The sequence below is a fragment of the Nansenia antarctica genome (assembly GCF_963989245.1).
Source record: "Nansenia antarctica genome assembly, chromosome: 9".
Classification (NCBI taxonomy): domain Eukaryota; kingdom Metazoa; phylum Chordata; class Actinopteri; order Argentiniformes; family Microstomatidae; genus Nansenia; species Nansenia antarctica.
The window spans coordinates 30458609-30486434 of record NC_137679.1 but is presented as its reverse complement, the minus strand read 5'-3'; the positions used below and the strand labels follow the sequence as shown (position 1 = coordinate 30486434).

Here is a 27826-nt window from a genome sequence, read left to right as displayed (position 1 = left end):
ATTCTTCTTTGCTATGTGTTTTTTGTGATGATTTCTTATATGTTTGTGAACCCCAGGAAGAGTAGCTGATGCTCTGCATAAGCTAATGGGGATCCTAATAAAATAAAATAAAATCAGCTGCGGGGTCAGAGCTGGGGGTGGGGTCAGAGCTGGGGGTGGAGTCAGACCCGGGGGTGGAGTCAGACCTGGGGGTGGGGTCAGACCTGGTGGTGGGGTCAGACCTGGGGGTGGGGTCAGACCTGGTACAGTACTTCTTCACGTGTTGACGGTATTGGCTGAAGCCAGAAGAGCTGCGAACAGAGAGTCTGGTCTCTGCATCAGAACCTCTGGACGGTCCAACTCCACCGCCTGAGGGACAGAGAACACACACAGATACATACATTCTATCAATCAATAATTTAATTAGTTAATCAATGAATGCATATTTATTATCTACTGTGTCTGTGCTTGGATTGATCAAACACTGTAGCTCTCCAGAACCAGGATAACCATCACTTCTAACTAAGCTGTGTTTAAGTTCTACTTAAACTTGAACTTGAAAGCAGTGTGTGTGTGTGTGTGTGTGTGTGTGTGTGTGTGTGTGTGTGTGTGTGTGTTCACCTTGCCGTTGTCCATGACAAGGACGCGGTCTGACTCGAGCACGGTGTTGATGCGGTGGGCGATGGTGAGCATGGTGCAGTCCTGGAAGGCTTCTCTGATGGTGTGCTGGATCAGAGCGTCCGTCTCGGAGTCGATGGAGGTAGTGGCTTCATCCAACAGGATGATCTGATGTGGTGGACAACAGGGGGCTACATTAAACTTTATGAATATGCTTTTATAAATGTACTACTGTATTATACTATAATACAACACATGTATTGCTACTGTCCCATGCTGGGCCATTAGTATGAACTAATAATGGTCTGACACCAGAGGAGGCTGATGGAGGCAGAAATCAGAGGACAGGGAAATTTTCACAGACAAAATGTGACACAGTCTGGTGAAGAAGTCAACTAAATGTGTACTTTTATTTAGAAAAAAGTAAATACATTTCAGCGTTCTTGAAAATCAATGGCACGCTCGCTGGTCAACTAACACAGCTTGTTTCGTGAGCCTGCTAACAATGTAGAGTAGTGTTATAGTTAACTAGGTAGCAGTGGGGATTACTCATCGAATCCATTGCATTGCAGTATTTTGGCTTGACTAGTCAGTGTGGGTTGTGATTTTCAACAACGTTGAAATGTATTTCCGTGTTTCAAAGTAAAAGTCCTTTTAATCAACTTTTTGATTGGTTGCCGACTTGTGACTCCTTTCACCAGACCGTGTCACAAATGTGTAACACGTGTTTGATACCATTTCTCTTTCCATTTCATGCATTACAAAGAGCCTGTTCCCCGAATTCTACCTTCACCAGCCCCCCACTGTCTGACACCCAAAGTGCAAGTACAGACAGTAATATGTATTTTCATGGGATTTGAGATTTTATTCTGCTATAAAATCCATTCTGTTTTCACCTTGGAGTTCCGTAGCAGGGCTCTGGCCATACATATGAGCTGCCTTTCTCCTACAGAGAAGTGCTCTCCATTCTCCCCCACCGCAGACTGAAGCTTCTCAGGAAGACTGGAGATCTGATACAAAGGTGCACATTTCATTATCATCATCATCATCATCATCATCATCATCATCATAATTATATGTTCATCTCTAAAACACATTTAGTACAGAAACATGCAACAACACACACACCAAGAACAATTAGCCAACGAACTACGATGGAGAAAGTGGAGATGGATTGGATGAACTTGTGCCCTTGAGTAAGGCACTTAGCCCTAAATGACTCCTCCCTATAATCTAACATTTTAAGTCGCTTTGGATAAAAGCGTCTGCTAAATGGCTAAAATGTAAAAATGATCCACTAGCTTTAAGGAATACATGACAGCAGCTGGTGAACAGCTGGTGAACAAGTCGCCAAACAGCAGACCGTTCTGACTTTTATTCAGAAAAATACATTTCAGCGTTGTTGAAAATCAATGACATACTCACTAGTCAAGCCAAAAGATTGCAATGCAATAAATTCCAAACATTTTGATTGGTTGCCGACTTGTTCCCCCTTTCACCAGCTGCTGTCACGTATAAGTTAAGTAAGTCAAGTCACAGTAACATGGCGGATGAACATACTGTGTCTTTCATGTAGGTCTTCTCCAGAGCTCCCCAGATCTCCTCATCAGTGTAGTTGTTGAAGGGATCCAAGTTATACCTTAAATGAGGAAAGAAAGATATGTTTATACAACACTAGCTAGAGCAGCGTGGGTTAGTACATGGTGCTTCAGTATTGAATGTGTGCTATTGAGCCCATGTAACCAATTTTTAAAAAGCATTTACAATTTTTACATTTAGCAGACAACTTTATCCAAAGCGACTTACAACAAGCACATTGTCTAAGTAAGTTAATCATCCGCGCCATCGAATTTCTAGCTTTTCAGTTAAGTAGCTGGAGCGAGAGCCGCATGTCTATAGGATATGCATGCAGTTACCTGACAGTGTCTGAGTGACTATAGGATATGCATGCAGTTACCTGACAGTGCCGATGAAGAGGACCGGGTCCTGGGGGATAACTGACAGTCTACTGCGTAGGTCCTCCAGACCGATCAAACTGGTGTCCACACCGTCTATGAAGATGGTCCCAGCAGCAGGCTCAACCAGTCTGAACAGAGCTACTCCCAGAGACGACTTCCCTATAGAAACATACAGGTCACACTAGGCCCTACGCTAGGGACACAGCTGCCTGACAACGACAACTGTTCCATCAAGAGTTGAGTTGGGTATCCTGGATACTTTACTGAACCAGTCATTCAGGAACTGTAGCAAGCTCACAAGTTTAATATTTTATAATGACCTTCTGCTCTGATTGATGGCTTACAAATCCCTTTCTTAACTGTGTTGTCTAATGCCAGAACTGCAACTGTTAGGATAAGGTCTCACCAGAGCCTGTTCTTCCCACGATGCCCAGCTTCTCCCTGGGTTGGATGTTGAGTTGTAGTCCGTTGAGCACGATGGGAGTGTTCTTTCTGTACCTCATCTTGTAGTCCTTAAAGGTGATGGCCCCTCTATCAGGCCAGCCCTCTGGGATGTGGACATCTTTCACCTTCCTGGGAGCCTCAGACACACAGTCCTGGACAGACACATGGACATGGTGAAACATAATATATTCACCACTATGGGTTTGAATAATGTAAATGTAAAATTATTATTAAAAAAAAGAATAATTAAAAGAATGCATTTGCATTGCAAGTAATGTACATATTTCAAATCTGCATCTCCCATAGTAGTTGTCATTGCTATTGTTCTACCTGAATGTAATAAGGTATCACTGGGGTGTCACTGTGAGTAGTGTACTTCATGGTACTTCCTAATTAAGACTTGAATCCCTTCTTACCTGTAATAGTAAATATATATAGAATATATTTCCCATATGAATTCCTAGAAGAATCTTGTAATACGATTTCAGACACCCCTAAAGTGGACCATACCATTTTGTAACCTTGACATTAGTTGAACGTCTCCTCTGTCTGCCTCACTCTGCTGCAACTGCACACTGGACTGTAAAACATATTCATTCATGCAATATAAGGTTGGCGGCATACATAAATGTTGACTCTAAGGCAGTGTAATAATGTGTGGTATTCTCTGTCTGATATTGGCTAGTTCATATTTAACTAGTTTTGTGTCTAACTTCTTATTACTTTATAATGTGTTGGTGAGCTAGCTATAACCAATAGCTTTATAGTATTTTGTGTGGCTGTGGTGGTTTAGTTAATCTTTTTGCCTTTTTAATATTAGCTTTTATTAGCTTTTTGTGTCTTGACAATATAAGAATATCAACATCTTTCGGAAGGCCAAAGGAGCTGGAGATCATCCACCACCAAATGATCCACCATCGCATGATTCACATGATGATATGTGGTACGTGCCCCATGAGTTGGTGTAATGGATTTGACTTATCATCATCTACAGACTGCAGACATTACTTTAAACAAGCAAGATACTCTAAAGATTGTAAGACTTTAGTTCACTGAAGCACGCGCCTGCTCTGTACTGTGTTCCCTTTACGCCCTGGAGAAAAAGTTGACCCCCCCCCCCCCCCCCGATTGTCACTGTATAATTCACACTCTGGTGTACTTATACAGATATCTGGCTTTATTTCTTATTAGCTGGTAGTATATCTTACCGTGTACTCCTGCAGTCTCTCTACAGAGGTGAACCTTGCCTCCAGTTCTGTAGACAGTATTACCACGTACTGCAGCATGCCTGTCAACTGAAGATGAGAAACACAGTCAGCCGTACACATCCCCGTCAAAACAGCACAACAGGATGACAACTACTATAGCAACACTGACCACCTCCTGTATGTTTCACTTGTCAACACTAGAGGAGAGCATTCAATAAATTGGTAGATTCCTTGGGAAAAACACTGAGAGAAAAAAAAACGGAGGCAATGATAGGGCTTTCACACCGCCAAGGAACCATGCCCGTTCCTGTTCCCGTTCCCGTTCTGGAACCTCCGAACCTTGGTGCTGTCTGGCGAACCAGCCCGCGTTCATACCAGTGTAACCGGAACCATCAGCGTCATCAATTTTGGGTGACAAAGAGTCGGGATAAACAAAAATGTCACAACAAGATGGCAGCTACTTCATTAGAAATGAGGATAATATCTTCCACTACAGTATCCGAAATAAACACTATTTTCTATGAACAAAAACAAAAGACACTTTCTAAACACGTTCTCTAACTAGCCAGCTGTTCCGTTACTGGAAGAGAAATGCGAAATTACAAAGTTCACGTTCGCGTGTGTGTGTTTGCTGAGCATGTGAGGAAGATAGAGAGAATGACGAAACTTTTGATCATTCTTTTAATCATTAATGATTACATTTAGATTAGATTACATTTTGTCTCCTTCCTTCTTGCTAGTCTTCACAGCCTAGAATATGACACACCCACTGACGACGTCACGGTTCTAGTTTTTGGTTCGCGCTGAGAACCGCTATTTTCTGGTTCCAGCTGCAAACCAACTTTTCTCTAAACTAGGTTCGGGAACGTGAACTGGCATGGTTCCATGGCGGTGTGAAAGCCCTATGAGAGGAAGAAGTATTACTGGCTAATAATTACAGTAGCTGCAGTGTCAGGTTTTAATCTCTAGCACTTGCTAAGGTAGCCAGCTAAAGTTGGATAATTCTGACTGTTTGGAAAAACGTATAGTCTTGTAGAGTAGCAGGAACCCCCTAGCAAAACGTGTCCCTCCTACTTAGACAAATTTATTTGTTGTAAGACGATTTGGATAAAGGTGTCTGCTAAATGCCAAACATGTCAAATGTAAATGTACTTTAGTCCAGTACCTGTACAGAGGTAGAGAAGGCTAGGTCCTTCATGGCTGGGCTGATAGCCCCATCGGGAGTGAGGACCGTAAACAGAGCCACTGTCACTGTTATCCACAAGGACAGGAAGTCCAGCCAGAAGGACAGCCAGCGCCCCCCAGAGATCAACAACAGGATGTAGTTGGAGTTGTTGTCGCTTATCCTCTTGAACCTGGAAAATGACGGAACGAACACGGAATGAAGGAATCAACACTTCATCTTCTAAATAAATACAGTATCTGATGGATACCTCTGGGAGCCACTGACAAGTGTAGCTTTCTATCTCACTTGTTGTAGCCATGGACTCTTTCATGATTATTTGTGGTTTTATGTCTCACAATTCGCACTGTACTGGTCTCTCCTGCTACCTACTGTTCAATGTACTGTTCTCTACTGCTACTTACTGTTCAATGTACTGGTCTCTCTTGTCGTAAGCATGGATGGTGCTGAGGCCCTGGATGGTGGAGGTGGCGAGGGAAATCAAGGGGGAACGACTCATGTTCTCCATCCTCTTCATCTGACTGATGCCGCTCCCGAACATACTGTGGTAGAACAAAGAGCCTGATGAGGATGTAATGCTGTAGTAGAGTTTCGATCAGGCCTGAAAATTCAAGCATGACCTGACCCGGACCCGTTGAGATGCTGCTCAAGCCCAGCCGAGCCTGACAACACAGACATGTTATGAGCCAGACTTCTAGAAAATGCACAACAGCAAAATTGCAGCTCTGCGGAGTGAGGAGAGGAAAAAGCCACTCAATAATGATGATGATTGTGATGATGATGACGGTCAGTGACTCACATGACAATAAGGGTGAAGGCGCCCCCCAGGACAAGGAAAACGATGAGGAGCGGAGGGAACACAGCAGCTATGGTGCCGAGGGTGAAGGTGACGATGAGACCAAACTGGACGAAGTTCTCCATGATGAAAGGCAGCGAGGTGTCAACCTCATTCTGGTCCTCAGAGAATCGGTTCACCATGTGGCCAGTGGGGGTGGTGTCAAAGAAACTCATTGGACTGCCTAGGATCTGGAACACAGACAGGGGGACATGAAGTGACTGCTGGGACGCTTGGGTACACAAAAGCTAAATATCCTACCCACTACTTGGATAGTAACACATAATGGGCCAGTCTCACAGACAAGGCGTAAGCCTAGTCATGGACTAAATCACACAATGTAAAATCACAATTGAAGATCAAAGTCAAAGTCAGCTTTATTGTCAATCCAATATATGTAGAGACATACAGAGGGCTGAAATTGCGTTTCCCTCTCATCCATGGTGCATAGCAACCAAAAACAATAAATAACAATATAATATGACAAGATTAAAAATAACTATATATACCCAAAAAATTATAAAATATTTGAAATGTGTGGAACAATGTACAGGGGTGGAATACAATATGAACAATGACAGTGCAATAGTGGTAATTGGCTCAGTATAATAGAGTAAAGTGGCTAAAGTACGTAAATGTATGTATATACAGGTATGCATGAAGTGAGATTGTTCTTAGTCCGGAGTCAGTGGGGGCAGAGTGGGGCCGGGGGGGCGGGGGGAGAGAGTTATTTTAAGTCTAGGATTAGGTTTAATTAAGTTTAATAGGTTTATAGCATAATATGCTCTTTAACAGCCTTAATAATGTGAGAAATTAGATTTTATCCGATTTGTATTATCACATGGTGTCGTGTTCTTACCCTCTTGAACATGGTGTTGTGAATCTTGGAGGAGGCGTGGAGGGTGATCTTAGTGAAGGAGTAGCATTTGACGGTGCTCAGCATCACTATGGCAACAAGAATCAGACCATACACCTTCTGGTAAGAGCACTGCTCTGGGATCAGCCACATCTTCCCCACGTATGAGACGGAGACGTTAGCCGACTGTCATGGAACAACAAGGTCCGAATTATTGACCATTTTTTATTAGTTATGTCACAATCAAAACATAATTTTGACTTACATTCACACTGAACAGGAAACTACCTAAACATAATGGATGGAAAACCTTAACCATAGCTTCATAAGGCCGCAGTGTACATGTCTGTACATGTCTGTACCTACCCCTGACGCCTGCTCTAGCCAGAAGGTGAGCCACCAGCTGCTGAAGGCAGTCATCCCCATCAGCAGGAAGAAGAACAGCATGACGATAGACACCAGGATGTAACCTATAACACAAGGTAAAGGCTAAGTGGGATACTTGGGACGGCCCGACAAAGATCCCACTAACTAGGATAGGGAGAGACACAGGGTTCAACATGATCTCAGACCTACGCCAGTCCCTCTCTGTGATGTAGGGGTAGTGGTGTCGCCAGGGGATAGTGAGTTGGACTGGTGATAGGAAGGTCATGAAACATTACTACTAGTGTGCCCTTGAGTAAGGCACTTAGCTCTAAATGACTCTAATTGTAAATCGCTTCGGATTAAAAGTGTCTGGTAAATGATTTAATTAAATGATGTATGGCTGTAAGAAACAAACGTTCCCTTGACGTGTGAGATGGTGTGTAGTTACCTCCAGCAGCTCTGCAGTAGCTGTGGTAGGTCCTCCAGGTCACAGACCCCTCCTGAGAACCTTCCTGGACCACCAGCTGGTCCTTGGACTCTGCTGTAGAAGAGACAATAACAACCTTCAACACACTATAGATCTAATCATTTAGATAAATAATTTATTAACTCAGAAACACGCATACTGCCATTACACCATAAAGGGATAGTTCATTATTTTATAGTCAGATGGTTCCTTAGCTTAAAGGTAGTCTATGTAGGTCTATGAGGCCAGTAGAAACTGTAATCCATGGTTCAGAGGAGGGGAGGAGCAAGGCTGGCGGTGGCTATGGGCAGCGCTAAATAGATAGACATAGTATATAGACCTACAGTAAATACAAATATGAGATTAAACACGGCCCCGAAATGGGTGGGCAAGACACGTTTGAGTGGTCTCAGCCCACCCCTGCCCATAGCCACCGCTGACCTTGATGGGACAGACAAGGCTTAATCTTCGAGCAATGTAACTGCCAATGGCCCCTGGTCATAGCATAGATTACTTTTTCTTACGATGACTGATGGACAGATGATTCACTTCCTTAGACAAATGTATCTTTTGTAAGTCGCTTTGCATAAAGCCGTCTGCTAAATGCCAAAAATGTAATGCAAATGTAAGCCTCCGCAATGGAGATTTTCCATTGCAAGTGTGGTTTAACCCTGGACTAGGCTTGAGCCCTGCCTGTGAAACCGGCCTATTGAGTATGTTTTCTCCCTCGATAGTAATTTACATTTATTGCCACACAACCTACTTGTTTTTAGTATAGTAGGATGGGGAACATTAATTGACATACGCTACAATGAATAGAAGACAGACATTGCAGACGATCTGCACTGTAAATTGCACTTTGTCTGTAGGAGCTATTATTAGTTTGTGTCTATCGTTTATTATTTTATTTTTTTTTAATTGGGGGGGGGGGGGGGGGGGTTGTGTTTTTGTTGTTTTTGTGAACACTAGGGGCACTCTACCAGACATGGGTAGATTTGGGCTAGATTGACAGGTGTGTCAGTGTCAGGTTTACACCATGGGGGGGAACATCAGAGCAATGGAGAAGCTGTGGAAAATGTAACTGTAAGATAACCTTGCTACAACGGACGGATTAAATCTGGATTAAAGACCTGAATCTTGCCTGGTACTGGACTTCTTCATTGACTGAGTACAATTCAGCTTGAACCAGAAACTGAAACCTAAATTGTGATTTATGTTGAACAAATTGGAACTCTAAAAATGGCCACTACACTGTCCATGTAATACATCCTACTCTCCTTGTTCACTGGTAATGTTTTGGGTAGTCACATGCCTTTGTGACAGTATAAGGTAGAAGCTTAAGTGTTCCTGTCAGTAAACATTGTGTGTAGCAGGCACGTGCCGTGAGCTTTTAGATTGGGTAAGCATAAGATATAGAAAAATACACATAATTACACATACACGCTATCAGTGAACGCAGTTTCAAGGAAATGCAATTTTGATGCCCTAGAACCCGCTAATAAACTGTAGTGTCACTTTGTGATCAGATTACCAAAAACAAAAAAAACAGTTGCCAGTTTCGACTATATCAGGGGTGCTCATTGTTCAATCTTTTTTGAACCAAGATATTTTCAAGTAGCCAGCCTGCTGAAATCTACAAGTCCAGTTTCAACATCGCAAACACACACATGCACAACACAGACACACACCGTTTCCATCCTCCATAGTAAACTCACAACACACTTTCTTTTCACACTTTGTCACACAGGCACTTAGCTCTCGGCAATCCTCTACAACCTCTACACCCACGACTTCACCCCCGTCCACCCCAGCAACTACATCGTAAAGTTTGCAGACGACACCACCGTGGTGGGATGTATCTCGGGGGGGGACGAGGCGGCGTACAGGGATGAGGTAGAGCAACTGAGCAAGCTGTGCAAGGTTAACAACCTGCTGCTAAACAAGTCAAAGACCCAGGAATTCATCGTAGACTTCAGGAGGAAAAAGTCCGAGATCCAGCCCCTGCTCATCGACGGAGAGAGCGTGGAGAGAGTCTCAACCCTCCGATTCCTGGGACACAACATGCGGGATGACCTGGCCTGGAAGGGCAACACAAAAGGCACCATCAAGAGGGCACAACAGCGGCTATACACCCTGAGATGCCTCAGGAAAGAACACAACAAGCAGGAGATACTGGTGGCCTTCTACCACGGCGCAGTGGAGAGCATCCTCACCTACGGCATCTCCAACTGGTTCCACAGCTGCACAACAGCGGAGAGAAACGCGCTACAGAGAGTCGTGAGAACAGCACAGAAGATCACCGGCGCCCCCCTCCCCTCTCTGGAGGAGCTGTACAACACACGCTGTCTCAGGAGGGCCTCCAAGATCTCCAGGGACCCGACCCACCCTGGGCACGTACACTTTGTCAAGCTGCCCTCGAACAGGAGGTACAGGACCACGGCCGCTAAGACAAACAGACTGAAGGACTGCTTCTACCACAGGGCCGTCAAGGCCCTGAACACAGAAAAGGCCTAAGTTCTGGGCCCAGGACAGTCCGGACGGATTGTATGGCAGCTAGTGCTGAGGCACAAACATGTACATTTTCAAGCCTGCAAACTGTGACACTTTAAAATAATGTGAAAAAAATACTTTTGTGCAATATGACAACCCTAGTTGACTATCTGTGCAGTATAGTACAGTGGATTGTGTACATAGCCTTTATTGATGTAAACCAGCTCCTTACCTTCTTGTGATTTTATGCTTTTATGCTTTTTTCTAAAAAAAAAAAAAAATCCCTTTCCTAACACCAGGGGAGCCACCCCTCCTAAATTTCGTTGTTTGGTACCTGTACTGTAGCAATGACAAATAAAGTCCATTCCATTCCATTCCATTCCATTTAGCCAGTAGTTGTGTTTTTCCAGTCCAGTCCAGTCTACGAAATCCCTTTAGGTCGCTGACAGTAATGTCCATATTCACAAAATCAAGCAAGTTATCCTTATTGATTATTATTATTTAGATCGTTTGAGCTAGCTAGCATAAGCTATTCTGCCGGGCGAGAGGTGAAATGTTAAGTGAACTTGAAAGTGATGAGAGCCAATCAGTAGCTCTTATCGGAATTAAAGAACTACTGATTGGCTGTAAGCATGCTTACCCTGGCCACATTAAACAGCGGGCTGAGGCATCGGAAAAAAATAAAAAATAAATGTTCACACATTCGAATGTACGCGAGGGAAAGCAGAGAGAGAAGTGCTTATAATGTAACGCAATGCAAGCAGAGTAGGAAGTGCTTACTTCTGCAGGTGGCGCTAAAAATGCAACGTCAAAATGAATGACTCCTGCTGCCCTGGGACCTAAAATACGACTCTTTTAATGAAAACAAACAAACGGTTACATGCACTTTTATTTTAATATTTTCACAGTCCTTTTTTATTTTTTCGTTGGGTAAGCACTGCTTACTCTGCTTATATGGACGGCACGTCCCTGCTATGTGTACTGTGTGATATCAAGCTCACTATCACAAAGATTGCAGTCATTTCCCTTAGATGGTGTAAAGGTTCCCATAACCTGCTGTATCAATCACTGTGTAACAAAGAAGAAACATGGTCTGCAAATATTTCCTTAAAATACCCAAGAACTTTTTCAGATCATTGGACAGAAGATCACTTCTGTGTCAAGTAGGCTATTAATGTCTGTGTTGCCATGGTGTTTATGTGCATCTGTTTCACAATGTTACAGTTACAACATGGATAGACTTCTGGATATAGTTCTATTATGAATGAATGAATGAATGGTCTTTATTGTCATTGCTATAGTACAGGTACCAAACAACGACATTTGGGAGGGGTGGCTCCCCTGGTGCTAGGAAAGAAAAAAAAGAAAAAAAAGAAGGGAAAGGAGCTGGTTTACATAAATAAAGGCTATGTACACTATCCACTATACTATACTGTACAGATAAGACGACTAGGGTTGTCATATTGCACATAGTGTTATTGCACATTCATTTAAAGTGTTGCAGTTTGCAGGCTTGAAATGTACACATTTGTGCCTCAGCACTACACCTGATTTTTTCAATCCAGCAGCTGCCATCAATCCGTCCAGACTGTCCAGGGCCCAGAACCTAGGTCTTTGCTGTGTTCAGGGCCTGGATGGCCCTGGGGTAGAAGCTGAGCTTCAGTCTGTTTGTCCTTGCGGCCATGGTCCTGTACCGCCTTTTCGAGGGCAGCCGGGCAAATTGTTCGTACCCAGGGTGGGTTGGGTCTCTGGAGATCTTGGAGGCCTTCCTGAGACAGCGTGTGTTGTACAGCTCTTCCAGAGAGGGGAGGGGGGCGCCGGTGATCTTCTGGGCTGTTCTCACGACTCTCTGTAGCGCATTTCTCTCCGCGGTTGTGCAGCTGGAGAACCAGTTGCAGATGCCGTAGGTGAGGATGCTTTCCACTACGCCGCGGTAGAAGGCCACCAGTATCTCCTGCTTGTTGTGTTCCTTCCTGAGGACTCTCAGGAAGTAGAGCCGCTGTTGTGCCTTCTTGATGGTGGCTGCTGTGTTGTTCTTCCAGGACAGGTCATCCTGTATGTGCACCCCCAGGAATCGGAGGGTTGAGACTCTCTCCACGCTCTCTCCGTCGATGAGCAGGGGCTGGATCTCAGATTTTTTCCTCCTGAAGTCCACAATGATTTCCTGGGTCTTTGACTTGTTCAGCAGCAGGTTGTTAACCTTACACAGCTTGCTCAGCTGCTCTACCTCATCCCTGTATGCCGCCTCGTCCCCCCCCCCGAGATGCAGCCCACCACGGTGGTGTCGTCTGCAAACTTTACGATGGAGTTGCTGGGGTGGACGGGGGTGAAGTCGTAGGTGTAGAGGTTGTAGAGGATGGGGCTTAGCACGCAGCCCTGGGGGGACCCAGTGCTGAGTCTGAGGGCTGTGGAGGTGTGGGAGCCCACCCGCACCCTCTGGGGGCGGTCGGACAGGAAGTCCTTGATCCATGCACATATAGGTCCCTATTATGCACTTCTTAACTTGCCGTCTTAAGTCTTAATTAAGACGCACCGCCAGGTTAAGACCTACCGCCACCCTTATTATGCGCTTCATACGCGCTACTGCTATTATGCAGGTGTCGATAGGCGCCCACACATAAGACGTAAAACTCCCGTGCATATATTGCTCATTGTGGGAGTGTTCATATGTTAATGAAGTGCACTAGGCGCCCCTGCTATTATGCGATCTGACTTTGCTCCTAGCGCTAAGAAGTGGTTTGAAAAGTTCTTAAGTTTAGACTTCATGCACGTTTTGAAACACGAGCGCGCCTCCGCGGTTTGCGCATGCATGTGGGCACACATGAACACGCACGTGGCTCCACGGCAAGACGTCAATTACGGTCACAGTATAAATGCCACCACTGGCAAATGTTAAGCCAGAGAGAGAGAGAACAATGGAATATATCCTAGGAAGGAATTATGATAGACGAAGACGGCGCGCCGAGCGCATATACCGGCAACGACTGTGTTACCTCGGGCTGACATAGGCCAAATCTCAAATCAATCCTGGATTCGTGATCTAAGCATTTTAGCGCTTTCAATTGGTGATCCAACTGTTAATAATGCTATAATATATTGCAATTACAATTATATTATAGCCTATTATTAAAACATGTATAATATAGCCTATATATATATTATTTTATTCTGTTTACAGAGCAGCAATGCTTGTATGAGCTGCGCTTCACCCGTCAGGCAGTAACTGACATCATGCACGAGCTTGTTACTTTCTTCTGCACAGAAGCGCGCTGACCTCCTTCTTAGGACTTCCATAATAGCATAGCGCTAAAGACTCAACGCAGCCGGTTCTTAAAGGGAATGGCACCTGGCACGCTGATTGGGTTGATTGAGAAGACGCCCAAAACACACCCATGACTAATTTCTTTGCTTAGCGCCGGGTTTTAGGCGCCCACTACCGCACGCATAATAGCAAAGTGGCCTTGACCACGCCTCCACGTCTTAAGTTTAGATCTACCGCCTCGTCTTATTGATGAAGTGCATAATAGGGCCCAGAGTGTGATAGTCCCAGGTCTAGTAGTTTGGTCACTAGCCTGTCTGGAAGGATGGTGTTGAAGGCAGAGCTGAAGTCCACAAAGAGCAGTCTCGCGTGTATTACCGGTATATACGAATAAAAAAACAAGATGGCGCTGTCCATTTCTAGTTCAACAGGTTTCGGAATAGCTTCTACCCTCAGGCCACTAGGCAGGTTAGTTTGTTCTCTCAAACAGCCTAATTCAACAGCCTGAGAAGCTTTGCATTTTAAGCAAACTGCCCAGTGGTGAGCACTTGTTTGAAGTACAGTAGACCAACATACAGCACTATAGCAGGAATCGAAGCTGTGTGCTTAGTTGAAGGTATGGGTGGTGGTGCTCATTTTGAATTTCCTGTCTTTTGCGGCTTTTGACAAGCTGTCACTTCTCATTTAAAACAAGTTTTTGGTCATTCATTTCCATGTTATTTCACTGGAAGGTGATCTACTGTTAAATTAGAATAAAGGGATCCATAGAATGTAATGGTTTCTGACAATATACTGTTGGGGCTGTTTTTTGGTGGATTGGGTGATTTTTAGACTGTGGTTGGGCTGGAAATTGTTGATCCAATCTGGCAACACAGGAAACATGTAGTCACCTGTCTTGGGCATTAGGTTACAAAGGGCAATTTACAATAGGTTACAATCGGCGTTACCTTTGATGTCATGAGGTTCTCTTTCCATCCCGTCTGTCCCAGTCGCCTCATCTGACATGTCAAAGGCTGTGGGCAATAATAACTAACGTTTCAATGCAATCCTAATATAGGGATTTGCCAGATCTGTTATGTGTATGGAGGCTAGACATATCAGAGCTTAAGATCAAACAATTCATACAGTCAAAACATAACACAAACACAAACATATACGTATGAGCGAAATAACTTTTTCTTCATTGTCAAATATAAGTTCTGGTATAATATAATGTAATATGACAAACCTGGGTTCTGTATTCCATTGGCCTTGGGATCATCCAGATCCTCGTTCAGTTCACTGGGCTCAGGTTGTGTGTTGTCCTTCTCTTTCTGCTCCTAAGCCCACAGGAGTACAAGAGTATATCCATCATACAGTATACATCATAGTCTATATAAGAGTATATCCATCATGTACATACATCATAGTCTATATAAGAGTATATCCATCATACAGTATATACATCTTAGTCTATATAAGAGTATATCCATCATACAGTATATACATCTTAGTCTATATAAGAGTATATCCATCATACAGTACATACATCATAGTCTATATAAGAGTATATCCATCATACAGTATATCCATCCATCATACTCTATATAAGAGTATATCCATCATATTTACATCATACTCTATATAAGAGTATATCCATCATATATCCATCATACTCTATATAAGAGTATATCCATCATATATCCATCATACTCTATATAAGAGTATATCCATCCATCATACTCTATATAAGAGTATATCCATCATATATCCATCATACTCTATATAAGAGTATATCCATCCATCATACTCTATATAAGAGTATATCCATCATATTTACATCATACTCTATATAAGAGTATATCCATCATATATACATCATACTCTATATAAGAGTATATCCATCATATATCCATCATACTCTATATAAGAGTATATCCATCATATATCCATCATACTCTATATAAGAGTATATCCATCCATCATACTCTATATAAGAGTATATCCATCATATATCCATCATACTCTATATAAGAGTATATCCATCCATCATACTCTATATAAGAGTATATCCATCATATATCCATCATACTCTATATAAGAGTATATCCATCCATCATACTCTATATAAGAGTATATCCATCATACAGTATATCCATCATAGTCTATATAAGAGTATATCCATCATACAATATATCCATCATACTCTATATAAGAGTATATCCATCATACAGTATATCCATCATACTCTATATAAGAGTATCCATCATATTAGTGATACTGACTTGATAGAATAGAAGTGTAGGCTTACACTTGGACAAATACTTGCATTGGTATCAGTTGTTAGTTTGATTCTGATATCAGCTGCTTTCATTTCTCTCAGTAAAATCGGATCACAATAATACCTTTTGTCAAGATTATATATATACACCATTTAGCTGATGCTTTTATCCAAAACGACTTACATTGCAGTGAGTCCATAAATGTTTCAGTATGGTCCCAGCAGGAATGAACCCACAACCCATGTGTTGTTAGCACCATGCTCTACCTACCAACTGAGCCACAGAGGACCACAATGGGCCCTATTATGCACTTCTTAACTTGCCGTCTTAAGTCTTAATTAAGACGCACCGCCAGGTTAAGACCTACCGCCACCCTACCGTGTTTATTCAGAAAATAATCATGCACGAGCTTGTTACTTTCTTCTGCAGAGAAGCGCGCTGACCTCCTTCTTAGGACTTCCATAATAGCATAGCGCTAATGACTCAACGCAGCCGGTTCTTAAAGGGAATGGCACCTGGCACGCTGATTGGGTTGATTGAGAAGACGCCCAAAACACACCCATGACTAATTTCTTTGCTTAGCGCCGGGTTTTAGGCGCCCACTACCGCACGCATAATAGCAAAGTGGCCTTGACCACGCCTCCACGTCTTAAGTTTAGATCTACCGCCTCGTCTTATTGCTTAAGACTTATGAAGTGCATAATAGGGCCCATATGTCATATCTGTTGGCACTGAGGGAATAACAGATGTAGAGATATCTTACTTGTGATTGCTCCATCTGGAAGTTATTGATAAGATGGGCGTATCTGCCTTTAGCTTTCATCAGGGCCTTGTGTGTTCCTGCCTGCTCGATCTCCCCACTCTCTAGCAGCAGAACCTCATCACAGAACTCCAGATACTGAGGGACAGACAGACGAATACCAATAATGATGAAATGGTAATGTAGACGATTCTTATATCTGAAGACATTCACAGTGTGTTCAGTTCATTTGACCTGTGTGAAAGTCAAATCCACAACTCTGCACCCAATTCCAAACTGAACTATTGTATAGTCTATGGTCTTGTGTACTGTATATCTAGTAGGATTTCAGCGGTATAAAGCAATATGGCAATAGTTCCACATTGCCCTCTGATAGGCTACAATAGATGGGATTTCTGCCATATTGCTCACACCAATCCAATCCTTCCAGAGTTACAACTGAACTACACAGGCTGCACTTAAACTTACCTCCACAATGATAAATGTAACCAAATGGCTTACTGATTCCTGCCTTCACCTGAATGTCAAAAAGACAGTTTGTATGTTTTTCACAAAGAGAGCTAGCAAATCACCTGCGTCAGATGTATATGTCGCTGGTGAGAGGCTTCAGGTAGTCTCTGTATTTAAATATTTAGGAATTTTCCTTGATTCTAATCTCTAAAAAAAATGTGACAAAGATCATAAAATATAATCTGATGAATTTTAGGTATATAAGAGATAGTCTAACTATAGAGGCTGCAAAGCTGTACTTTAATGCAATGATCGTCCCTTATCTGACATACTGTTAAACTAGTTGTGAAACTAGTTGGGCACAAGCCAGCAGCATAACATTAAAATCTGTTCAAATTTGACATAAACAGCCTTTAAAAGTGCTGGATAAAAAACCCAAGAGCTACCATCACTGCAGTATACTCACCAAACGTTTGAGTTGGGACAACTGTATAACTTTTTCTGATGCATGTCTTGTTTTCAAAGTTTTTCATGGACTGGCCCCACCTTCACTTAGCAACTTTATCAAACAAAATACTCAAAGTAGCAGGCACACTAGATCTGTCTCGAGGGGTGATTGTGTTATTCCATATAGGACAAGCTCCTTTAGCCAGTCCGCATTTTCAGTGAAAGCGGCACACTTCTGGAATGCTTTGCCATTACATATACGCAATAGTAAAACGTACAACACGTTCAAGCACAATCTTAAAGACTGGCTTATTGCTAATCAGTTGTGTGAGCACTAATTACAATGTTATTCTCAATGTTCCATGTAAATCCTGGTACTGTTTAATACTTCCTGGTACTGTTCCTTTTACTCTGCACTTGTTATTTATATGCCCTGTATTTGTTATATATATGCACTGTATCTCTTAGATTTAGATGTAGTTCATTGTTGTAATGTATGTCTTACATGCTTTTACATGCTTTTTCTGAAAATTATATTGTATATAATGTCTAGTAGGCCTAGTTAGTTAATGAGAGCCTATTGCTATACTGCTCTGATAAATTTGCTTGTATACAATGTTTATTTTTTATTTTTTTAGAGAACGGCTTATGACATCTGGCCACAGGGACAACAGTTGAAAAGTAGCCATTTGGCTAACACTGACTCATTTACCAACTGGTTTATTAATGTGTACTGTCCCTGGTCAACAAATAAATAAATAAACATAATTTCTCTGTAGCACAGAGGTGAGTAATGGAAAGAACATAGTCAAGGCACAACAATAACCCTATACTGTATAGGTTACAGATTGACACAAGATACTGTTAACTGTTTGCTTTTAAAGCCTAAAAGGGAGGTCCTGGTCAAACAGTAACTAGCCACAGGCACAGGCTGTGTGTGCATGAGTAAGTGAAAAAGAAGACTGTTTGCTATGACAGTGCACTTTCTGTACTGCTATTTCCTGTCCACCCATCAAGAAACATTGGTTTGAATGGGATGGCTGTTCTACTTATTCTATGTTTACAGCTAAACCATTGCATAAGCACATGCCTCTCCCCCCACCTGTAGCTGATGGGTCACGAAGACGATAGTCTTCCCCTTCAGCTCCTTCTTGATGCACTCCTCAAAGATGTGCTTCCCCACATGGGCGTCCACAGCAGACAGAGGGTCATCCAGCAGGACGATGTCCCTGTGGGAGTAAACTGCCCTGGCCAGGCTGATCCTCTGCTTCTGACCACCAGACAGGTTCAGGCCCCGCTCACCGATCTACAGGACCAGGGGGAAAAGCTATTCAGAATGGTCTTCTTCTTCAATGTTGAGTGTATACTGCAGTGGTGTGCTTGTGTATGTTCGTTCGGTGTACTGAGCAAAATATTTTTAAGAGAAGACTAGTAGTAGATGATTAACATAAGACATTGTTCATTGTGATTTAAGCGATCTATGACTATGTTAGCAAATGAAACACAAATTAGCATCTTTACCTCAGTTCTATCACCATAGGGAAGAAATGCCAGGTCTGGTTTCAGGCAACAGGAACTGATGACTTTCTCATACCTTCAAGAAGGCAAAAGAGCAACAACAACAAAAGACCATGGGAGGTTATCAGGAATCTCTTCATGAAATCAAAATAATGTCTTGCTCTCTTACATCAAATTCTCATTCTCATTGCCATAAGTCAACCCAATCTCAACGGTGAGGAATACTTAACATCTGATAGTCAGGCCCTTTAATTTGCTGGAAGGTGTGGGCCTCATGGCCATTATGGGGTAGGTGAGGTCAGAGCTAATCTACACTTCCCATTTGGCCTGCTGAATAGTGCTCTGACGATCAGTCAGAGCAGTCGGTTACATGGACATTTATTGTCCAATACATTTATTTATTGTCGCCATGGACATTTATTGTAGTGAGAAGAGAAGAAGATACTCTCATAAACTGATGGGACCAACTCTTCCAGAGAGAGACCTCTTTGGGGAATCTTGATAAAGAGTTAGACCAAGAGATTTAGGATCTTTTCATGGAGAATAATGGACTGTCTCGCAACAATATAAATGTAGTTTGCCTGCGGACTGTTTTGGCACAAGTTTAACAACGTTTTCCCAGCAAAATATCATTTAGTTATCAGTCATTTACTTGTATTTACCATTAAATTAAAAAATGCTCCAACTCTCTGCTAGCAATCGCGATGCCAATGCGTAAAGAAAATGACCAGTGTCTACAGTTATGACTCACAATTAGTACCTCATTCAATAATGCTACAGTATCATATGTGACAGCAGCTGGTGAAAGCCAGAACAAGTCGGTAGCCACTCAAATGTTCAGACTTTTATTCAGAAAAATGTAAATAAATGTCAACGTTGTTGAAAACCAATGACACACTCACTAGTCAAGCCAAAATATTGCAATGCAATGGATTCGGTGAGTAATCCCCACTACTACCTAGTTAGTGAGTAGTGGGGATTACTCACCGAATCCATTGCATTGCAATGTTTTGGCTTGACTATCGGTTGCCAACTTGTTCCCACTTTCACCAGCTGCTGTCACATATATCATCGCATATCTTTATATACAGGGTGCCCCGCCCCCTCTGACCTGGCCTTATCAAACGCTTCTCCCATCAGGATGTTGTCTCGTACAGTTCCTTGGAATATCCAGGCCTGCTGGGAAGCGTAGGCAAATGTCCCGTCTGCAGTGACAGAGCCTTGCTGCAGGTGCATCTGGAATGGATGTCATTTATAATATTTTGATGTACACATGTAACATAAATCACCATCTAATACTGTCAATGGAAAATACTTGTATGTCTTTGGTGATATTTTCAGTGTTGGCAATACATAAAATAAAAATAAAAGAATCTCACTTGCATAAAACAGTAAAGCAATTTATAATGGACCGACCTGCTCTAAAATGCTCGATATCAGTGATGTCTTCCCACTTCCCACATTTCCGCAAATTCCAAGAAGATTTCCCTAGAGAAAGAGAAAGAGCACAACAGATAATGATATCTATCATCTCTTGACACACCTTTCTTTCACCTTCCAACCTCGCTAAGCATTCATTAACCCCTACCACCCACCTTGGGCAGAGTGAAGGAAATGTTTGTCAGGGTGTGTTTGGTCTCGGCTTTGCCTGTCATTGTAGTGTCGTTCTGGGCTTGGGGCTCCACCTTCAGGCCATTGCCTATGTCTGGTGGTGGGGATAGGGTGTCTGGCTTGGCCTCAGGTTTGGCCCAGGAGAAAGAGGCTTTCTCCATCACTAAGGCTGAGCCAGAGTCCTTTCTCTGGGTAATGTACGGCTTCGGGTTCTCAATTAGGAGGAGTTTCTATATACACAGAGAATACAAACACCATGCAGCTTATCTCACTGTGTTATTACACACTTCAGCCCTGCTCTATTAATTGGCTTATATATGCATAAGCTTCATCAAACAAAGCACTGTTTGCATTTGTTTATATATATATATATATATACAGTATATACATGTATATATGTGTGTGTGTGTGTGTGTGTGTGTGTGTGTGTGTGTGTGTGTGTGTGTGTGTGTGTGTGTGAAGGTAGCTGGTGAAAGGGGGAACAAGTCAGCAATCGACCAAACGGTCTGACTTTTATTCTGAAAAATGTAACTCACCGAATCCATTGTTGGCTTGACTAGCGAGTGTGTCAACAACGTTTCAGTAAAACAATGTGTGTTTGTGGGTGGTGACTTAATTTAGTTTTTAAATTTAATTTAAAACACATTGATTTGATTCAAAACACATTGTTTTACTGAAACGTTGTTGACAATCAATGACACACTCGCTAGTCAAGCCAACATATTGCAATGCAATGGATTCGGTGAGCTACATGTTTCTGAATTCAGAACATTTGGATTGGTTCACGACTTTTTCCCCTTTTCACCAGCTGCCGTCACATAAAGTATGTTGGAATTTTTCTTTGTTTATTTGCCATGTATGATGGCTGTAATGGCTTTGAGTGCATGCAATTGTCAATAACTATTACGGTATGCCAGTCTCACCTTTAACCGAGCCAGAGACACTATTCCTTCTGGCAGGCCTTTCACTGCGAAAGGCAACATACTCAGAAACGTCCTCATGGAGTTGAAGATGACGATGATGGTAAAAGCCTGGGAAAAACACAGTAATGAATGACTGCACTGTACTGTAAAGTTAATACAGTATTGTGGTCCTCTGTGGCTCAGTTGGTAGAGAATGCCTCTGACAACGCTTAGGTTGTGGGTTCAATTCCCGCTAGGACCATATATACTGAATAATGTATGCAGTCACTGCAATGTAAGTCGTTTTCGATAAATAGCATATATTATTATATAGTAATACACATCAATCAAGACAAAACACCAGCATTGAAGTCTGTGAAGTGGTACAGTACAGTATGACAGATTTACTAATGTAAAGACTGAATAAATAAAGATGGGCTGCTTCTTAAACCACGAGTGTGATATAACCCAAACCGCTCAACTTCTGCAATTACCATGTTATTACAATGATATTACTTAGGTAATTACAGTGTTACTACACAGGTATAGGGGCAAATTTATGTTTAACAGAGGCACAACTCACAGTAGAGGCGTTGAGGGGCAGGCCCAGTAAAGTGTGGGCCATGAAGGTGAGGACGGTAGCCAGAGTGTGGGTAAAGGTGGTGATGGAGGAATTAGCACTCTGAACATATCCTGCCTTTTCCAACAACAGCTTCTCATTCTTCCTGATGTCTGGGGAGGAACACAAAACCATAAGGTATCTATTGCTGAACAACACCATATATGGTATCTATTGCTGAACACAACACCATATACGTATATGTTATCTATCACTGACATACAAAAGAGTGTCAGACGAATTAACCTGTGCACTAAAATAGGCCTAAATGACTTTGACATCCCTGCTCTACAGGCACATGCACTGGTAAAGTTGAAGCATGTAGTCTTGCACTTTGCTGCCCTATCTGGCCACACTGAACATTTGACGATGTCCTTGTAAACAAAACAAAATATCAAAAAGGTAGGCAAAGGCACACACTTTGAAAACACGCTTTGAATGGATCAAAACAGCACTCTTCAAACAGAACGTTCTCCGTGTGGTCTCATTCCTTGATCGAATACCGATTCAGAATTGTCATTTAGCTATTAATGCTCAAATTGACATACTAGACCTCCAACATTGTAGTGACCGACACTCAAATACCTTGGATTTTGTTCTCGAAGGAGGTTTCCCATGCGTACATTTTGATGAGTTTGATGTACGTGAAAACCTCGTTCATGGTTCGGATGCGACTGTCTGTTAATGTCGAAGCTTTCCTCCTGAACACATTGATCAGTCTGGTCATGGCAACCTGGAAAAAGCAGCACAGAACTTATTAGGCCTACTATAAGTGTCTAAACCCACTGAATAATAATACACGTCAAAAGTGCTTTAAGAGGGCAAATCGTAGAGGAAATATGCACAGGTAGTGTAATTAGGCACACATGTGTAGTTAGAGTCAAGTGTCAGCCCATAGTTCGCTAATATCAGACATTTATTTTATTGGTAGCCTGTATGTACTGTAATGAAAACAACAGCATTATAAACATAAAGTTAACCCTTTAAATGTTCCTGTGTGAGGAAAAGGGAGTTTTGGAGACAGACCTGTATGGCAAGGAAGATGAGGTAGGTGAACACCCCTATGAGTGCAGTGTAGCCCAAGAGGCGGCAGGCACAGGTAATACAGATAATCATCTGCACTGGGACAAACAGTATGAAGATACCAAACACCATCGCCTCAAACATCCTGTACCCGTCAGCCGTCAGCACATTGACCATCTGTACAGGGAGACACAGGGAGAAGAGACTGATGATGTCCTGGGGTTTGTTTCTGGACACAGAGCAAAGTACACACTTTGGTTGTACGGAACAAAGGGAAAAGAAAGAAAGAAATGCTCTTTTGTTTGTATTTGCACACAGGGGGAGAAGAAAGTGTTTGCCTCAAGACATCGACTACCTCCCTGTACTGTTTCTTGTGTGTCTTAAAAAAAAAAATCTTCCTTCTTCTAGCACGACGACTGCCAATGGCCCCAGGTCCGAGCATATATTCATTTTTCCTGCTATGACTGGTGGATAGTTGACTCACTTACAAATACAATTGACTCACTTACATAAGTAAGTCTGCTAAATGCCAAAAATGTAAATGTAAATGCCCCCGTGAAATATCTGTCTGTAAATGTAAATGTAAATGTATGCTCCAGGGACAGTAAAGTCGCGGGTTGGGAATTGTGGTGCAAAACCAGATGGTAAAAAGAGAGCAACTTAAGAAGACATATTATGAGATATATAGCAGTCCATACTACATTCAGAAGGTGCAATGTTAACCAGAAATGACAGATGTGAAATGACACTGTATAGCTAATGTGCAGACCTTCCTTGCTAATATAAGGTAAGAAGAAATCTGTTTATAGACTACACTGTTGCACACACAGTACTGTTGACATCTGACAGTATTTTAGCTGCTGTATTAGCTACTGTACCTCTCCGACGGAGATGCTGTTGACCACCCTGAGGGAGATGATCTTCTGAAAAGTCAGCATGGAGAAGGCACCCTTCACCCTGATGGCTGTCCTCAGGTTCACTGCCCACATGAAAGTCATGCAGAATGCCTTACTGAACTCAGAAATGAACACGGCAAAGCAGGGGCCCACTCCATGGGTCACAAGAAATGAGTCACGACTTTCGGCATACTTCAAGACATCATTTACCAGAGCTGCCTGGAAAACACGATAGGACACACATCAACAACATACAGCATATATGGTACACCAAAATTATTAATCATAAATAATCCATGTATGTATGTGTTAATTGAGATATACTGTAGAAAAGGGGCAAATTTACAAAGGGACTTACTGGTGCAAATAATACGAAACAATTGTGTATCATGGAAAGGAAGAAAGCGACCAGCAACCGTGTTCTTTGAAAACGCATGAAGACTCGTCCTAAAGAGGCCTTCTCAATCCCCACCCTGGCCACCTCCTCCTCCCAGAGTCTCTGGAGTCTACAGAGTAAGAAAAGGTCACAGATTACTCTGATATATCTGTAATATCTCACAGCGAGGGACAGTCTATTACCAACTATTTTAGCAGGATGTGATGAAAAATCACCACTGATGTTGACCCTAGCTCAACAGAGTTTAGAGGGGTGAGTGTTATGGAGTTGAGATGGTAAACTCATTCCTCAAGTTGGAATACCCCAACCCATGTCATAAAATTGTTTGGCAGAGCTGGCAAACATTGAGTATTTTGGTGAAGGTCACTTCACCGGTGGACGGCGGTAGCCTAGTGGTTAGAGAGGACGGCTAGCAATCGGAAGGTCGTTGGTTGGATCTCTGCCTCGGGAGGGAGCTTGCATGTGCCCTTGAGCAAGGCACTTAACCCCTAATTGCTCCAGGGGCACCGACTATGGCTGACCCTGTGCCTAGAGCAAAAAATACCAAATTCCAACAATTGATTGACAAGTTGGTTGCATGGCAAATAAAACATTATTATTGTTGTTGTTGTTGTTGTTGTTATTATTATTATTATTATTATTATTGTGTTGGCCAAATAAACAGAACACGCAGGTTTTTGTGTAAGCATGAAGTGCGAGGAAGCAATACTGTTTAGCAGCGTGACGCTTGTTACACCTACTGTACTTCCAGAGTTAAGACCTCGGCTTTAGCCCAGAGAGCTAACATGGTCTTGCTGTCATGCGGAAAACCTAGTAGGTTCAATGCCTGTTTGGTTACACATTCATAACAAATCACACCTTTTCACATTGATATCAGCTCCGTCATGAGGAGGCAGTGTGAGAGAGCTGGGGTCCAGTCTGTTCCTGAACATGGCCCACATCACGGGGGTCAACCAGGCAAAGGTGGCGAAGGAGAAGAAACCAGCATCACCCATAGGGTTGGACCTGGACATGTACAGTGTACAGTGAACATCAAAGGCTCTACTACATTGTGCTCAGTGGTAAACACAGTGATAGACACTAATTTATATAGATATTCTCAGATTTCCACTAAATCAATATGTGTTATACAACAATGTGTTATACAACAATGTGGTGTACTCACTATAGTACAAATGTGAAACTTTACAAGGGGGCACATTTGATTTAACATCTAAATTGTATGTATTGATAAACCTTGATTTGAAACATTCCCAAAACGGGGAACAAGAACAGATCAAACTTTTTGTTTGTGCGTAAGTATCCATTGGTTAGGAAGTTCTCATTACATTAATGTAAGACTATGTATTTTTTGGTCATATAAATATAGAATTTTCAACTGTAAATGCTGACCATCAACTGCCAATGTTAAGACAACATTCATTTTCAACCCATATGCAGTCATGTAGCAATGTTAGATAATGAGCATCAAATGATAAACTTAAGTCAACGTTGCAAAATAACCATCAAATAACATCTATTTCTATTAATCTATCTAATCTATTACTTGTGGTGTGTGGGCGGAGGGTCCTCTTCTTTATGTTCCAGGGAGGGAAGATCCACTGGACATGACTCTTTGGTGGCATTAGATTCACTGTTTCCGAGGACGCTCTCCCTTCTCTTGCGTGTGTGTATGTGTGTGTGTGTGTGTGTAGAGAGAGAGAGATCTTTTTTTAAACTACCATTGATAATACAAAAACACATTACATGAAATTACTAAATACAACAAAGACAGCAAAGAGGAGGATGCTGTATTAGACTCACTCCAGAGATCTTTCTGATGGTCTCTCCAAAAGTTTTATAAATGCCCTTCATTTTGTCTTGTGTCTATGGACAGAAAGGAAGCAAATAAACACACATACAGTAGGCAAAACATACAATACCTGCATACTAAGTGATTATTTCTTTATTATTACTGGTATGAATTAAACAATGTATCAACTGTTTAGTGCCAGACACGTTGTAGCTTAAGTAGTAATTCTCCCAAAATCTTCTCAAAAAAGTGAGTAACAATTGTAAAATCAATGTTTGCTTGGTCTGACTGGGCCTGGCCTAACCCTAACCCTAAATAACCTAAATCTCTAAGATCAGAATCATATTATACCAAATACAAATGATAACCTAATGCATTAATTGTATTTCAATCCTCAGCATAGCAATACCAGAGTGATAAAAAAAGGTATGCAAGGTATGTATTATAGTTCTTACAACATTGAGATATTGTTCACAATATTGACATTTACCAAAACGCAAATAAACTTGAAGAAATAAAGCAAATAAGCAAGCAAATAAAGGAATTTTCAGACATTACCACAGAGTTGATGAAGCAGAAGCTGAACTGTGTAGTCCTTCTGAACAGATCCTCTCATACCGCGTCCTTTAGCTCCTGTCACATTCCTGCACTTGTTGCGTTGTTTTAATGACCGACCAATCCCTAACCAGTTGTGGGATAAAGACTTCCTTCCTTTGATGACAAAGCTTCCTGAACACTGTTGACAACATATAGCCTTAGGCTTATTTTAATGAAGAGTCAATATATATTTAGCTGGTAATATCAACCTTGGGGCAAAACTGTCCTCAGTGAACCTACCTTAAGCTTGGGGCAAAACAATCCACATCCTATTCCATCAAGCCCTAGGGATAGGTTTCGGCCCAATGTATGTAAATACATACTTCCTGGATCCTGGACTTCCTGTCGGACCGAAGCCAGGTAGTGAGAATGGTCTCAAAGACCTCTAACCATCAACACAAGAGCCCACCAAGGCTGTGTCCTGAGTCCTCTGCTCTAGTCCCTGTACACCCACGGCTGCCTGGCCACACACAGCTCCAACTCAGTGATTCAATTCACTGACGACTCAACAGTGATTGGCTTGATCACCCGCGGCGATGGAACGGCCTACAGGAGAACAACCAGGAGAACAACCTCTCTCTCAACACTGACATGGTCACAGTCCCTTAAGCTCACTGTCACTTTACTACTGTCACTTATGTCCTGTATTATTGACACTTTTTTCATTGAATTATGCCTATTAGTCCGGGAGCCATGGTGTTGAACCTTGTTTTGTCAGGTAAAGCTTTTTTCTCTGCTGTTTCTTGTTGCTTGGGGGTACCTCTTCAAAATACAGGAGGGTGCCCGGTGATATCTCTTGAAAATGTTCAGATATTAACCCCTTCATCTCCCTTTCTTAACTCATCATTGTACAATGTATGAAAGTCTCAACTGGCCCTCTCCCACCTAAAG

At 42.2% G+C, this 27826-nt stretch overlaps 1 protein-coding gene across 1 annotated transcript; it reads right to left on the bottom strand.

The window, feature by feature from the left end:
- Positions 1 to 136: 136 nt before the first annotated feature.
- On the bottom strand, positions 137 to 25559 carry LOC308165528 (ATP-binding cassette sub-family C member 12-like; the record flags this gene model as incomplete). Its single annotated transcript, XM_080539679.1, has 28 exons — positions 137 to 348; positions 601 to 765; positions 1494 to 1607; positions 2158 to 2236; positions 2555 to 2714; positions 2962 to 3151; positions 4208 to 4294; positions 5373 to 5562; positions 5795 to 5932; positions 6190 to 6416; positions 7085 to 7267; positions 7448 to 7551; positions 7896 to 7988; positions 14610 to 14675; positions 14891 to 14981; positions 16687 to 16821; positions 18683 to 18886; positions 19102 to 19174; positions 20210 to 20334; positions 20515 to 20586; positions 20694 to 20939; positions 21633 to 21740; positions 22195 to 22343; positions 22816 to 22963; positions 23257 to 23430; positions 24132 to 24368; positions 24559 to 24655; positions 25405 to 25559. The coding sequence occupies 28 exons, from the start codon at positions 25557 to 25559 to the stop codon at positions 256 to 258; spliced, it is 3903 nt and encodes a 1300-aa protein (XP_080395805.1). The 3' UTR covers positions 137 to 255.
- Between the last annotated feature and the right edge of the window lie 2267 nt (positions 25560 to 27826).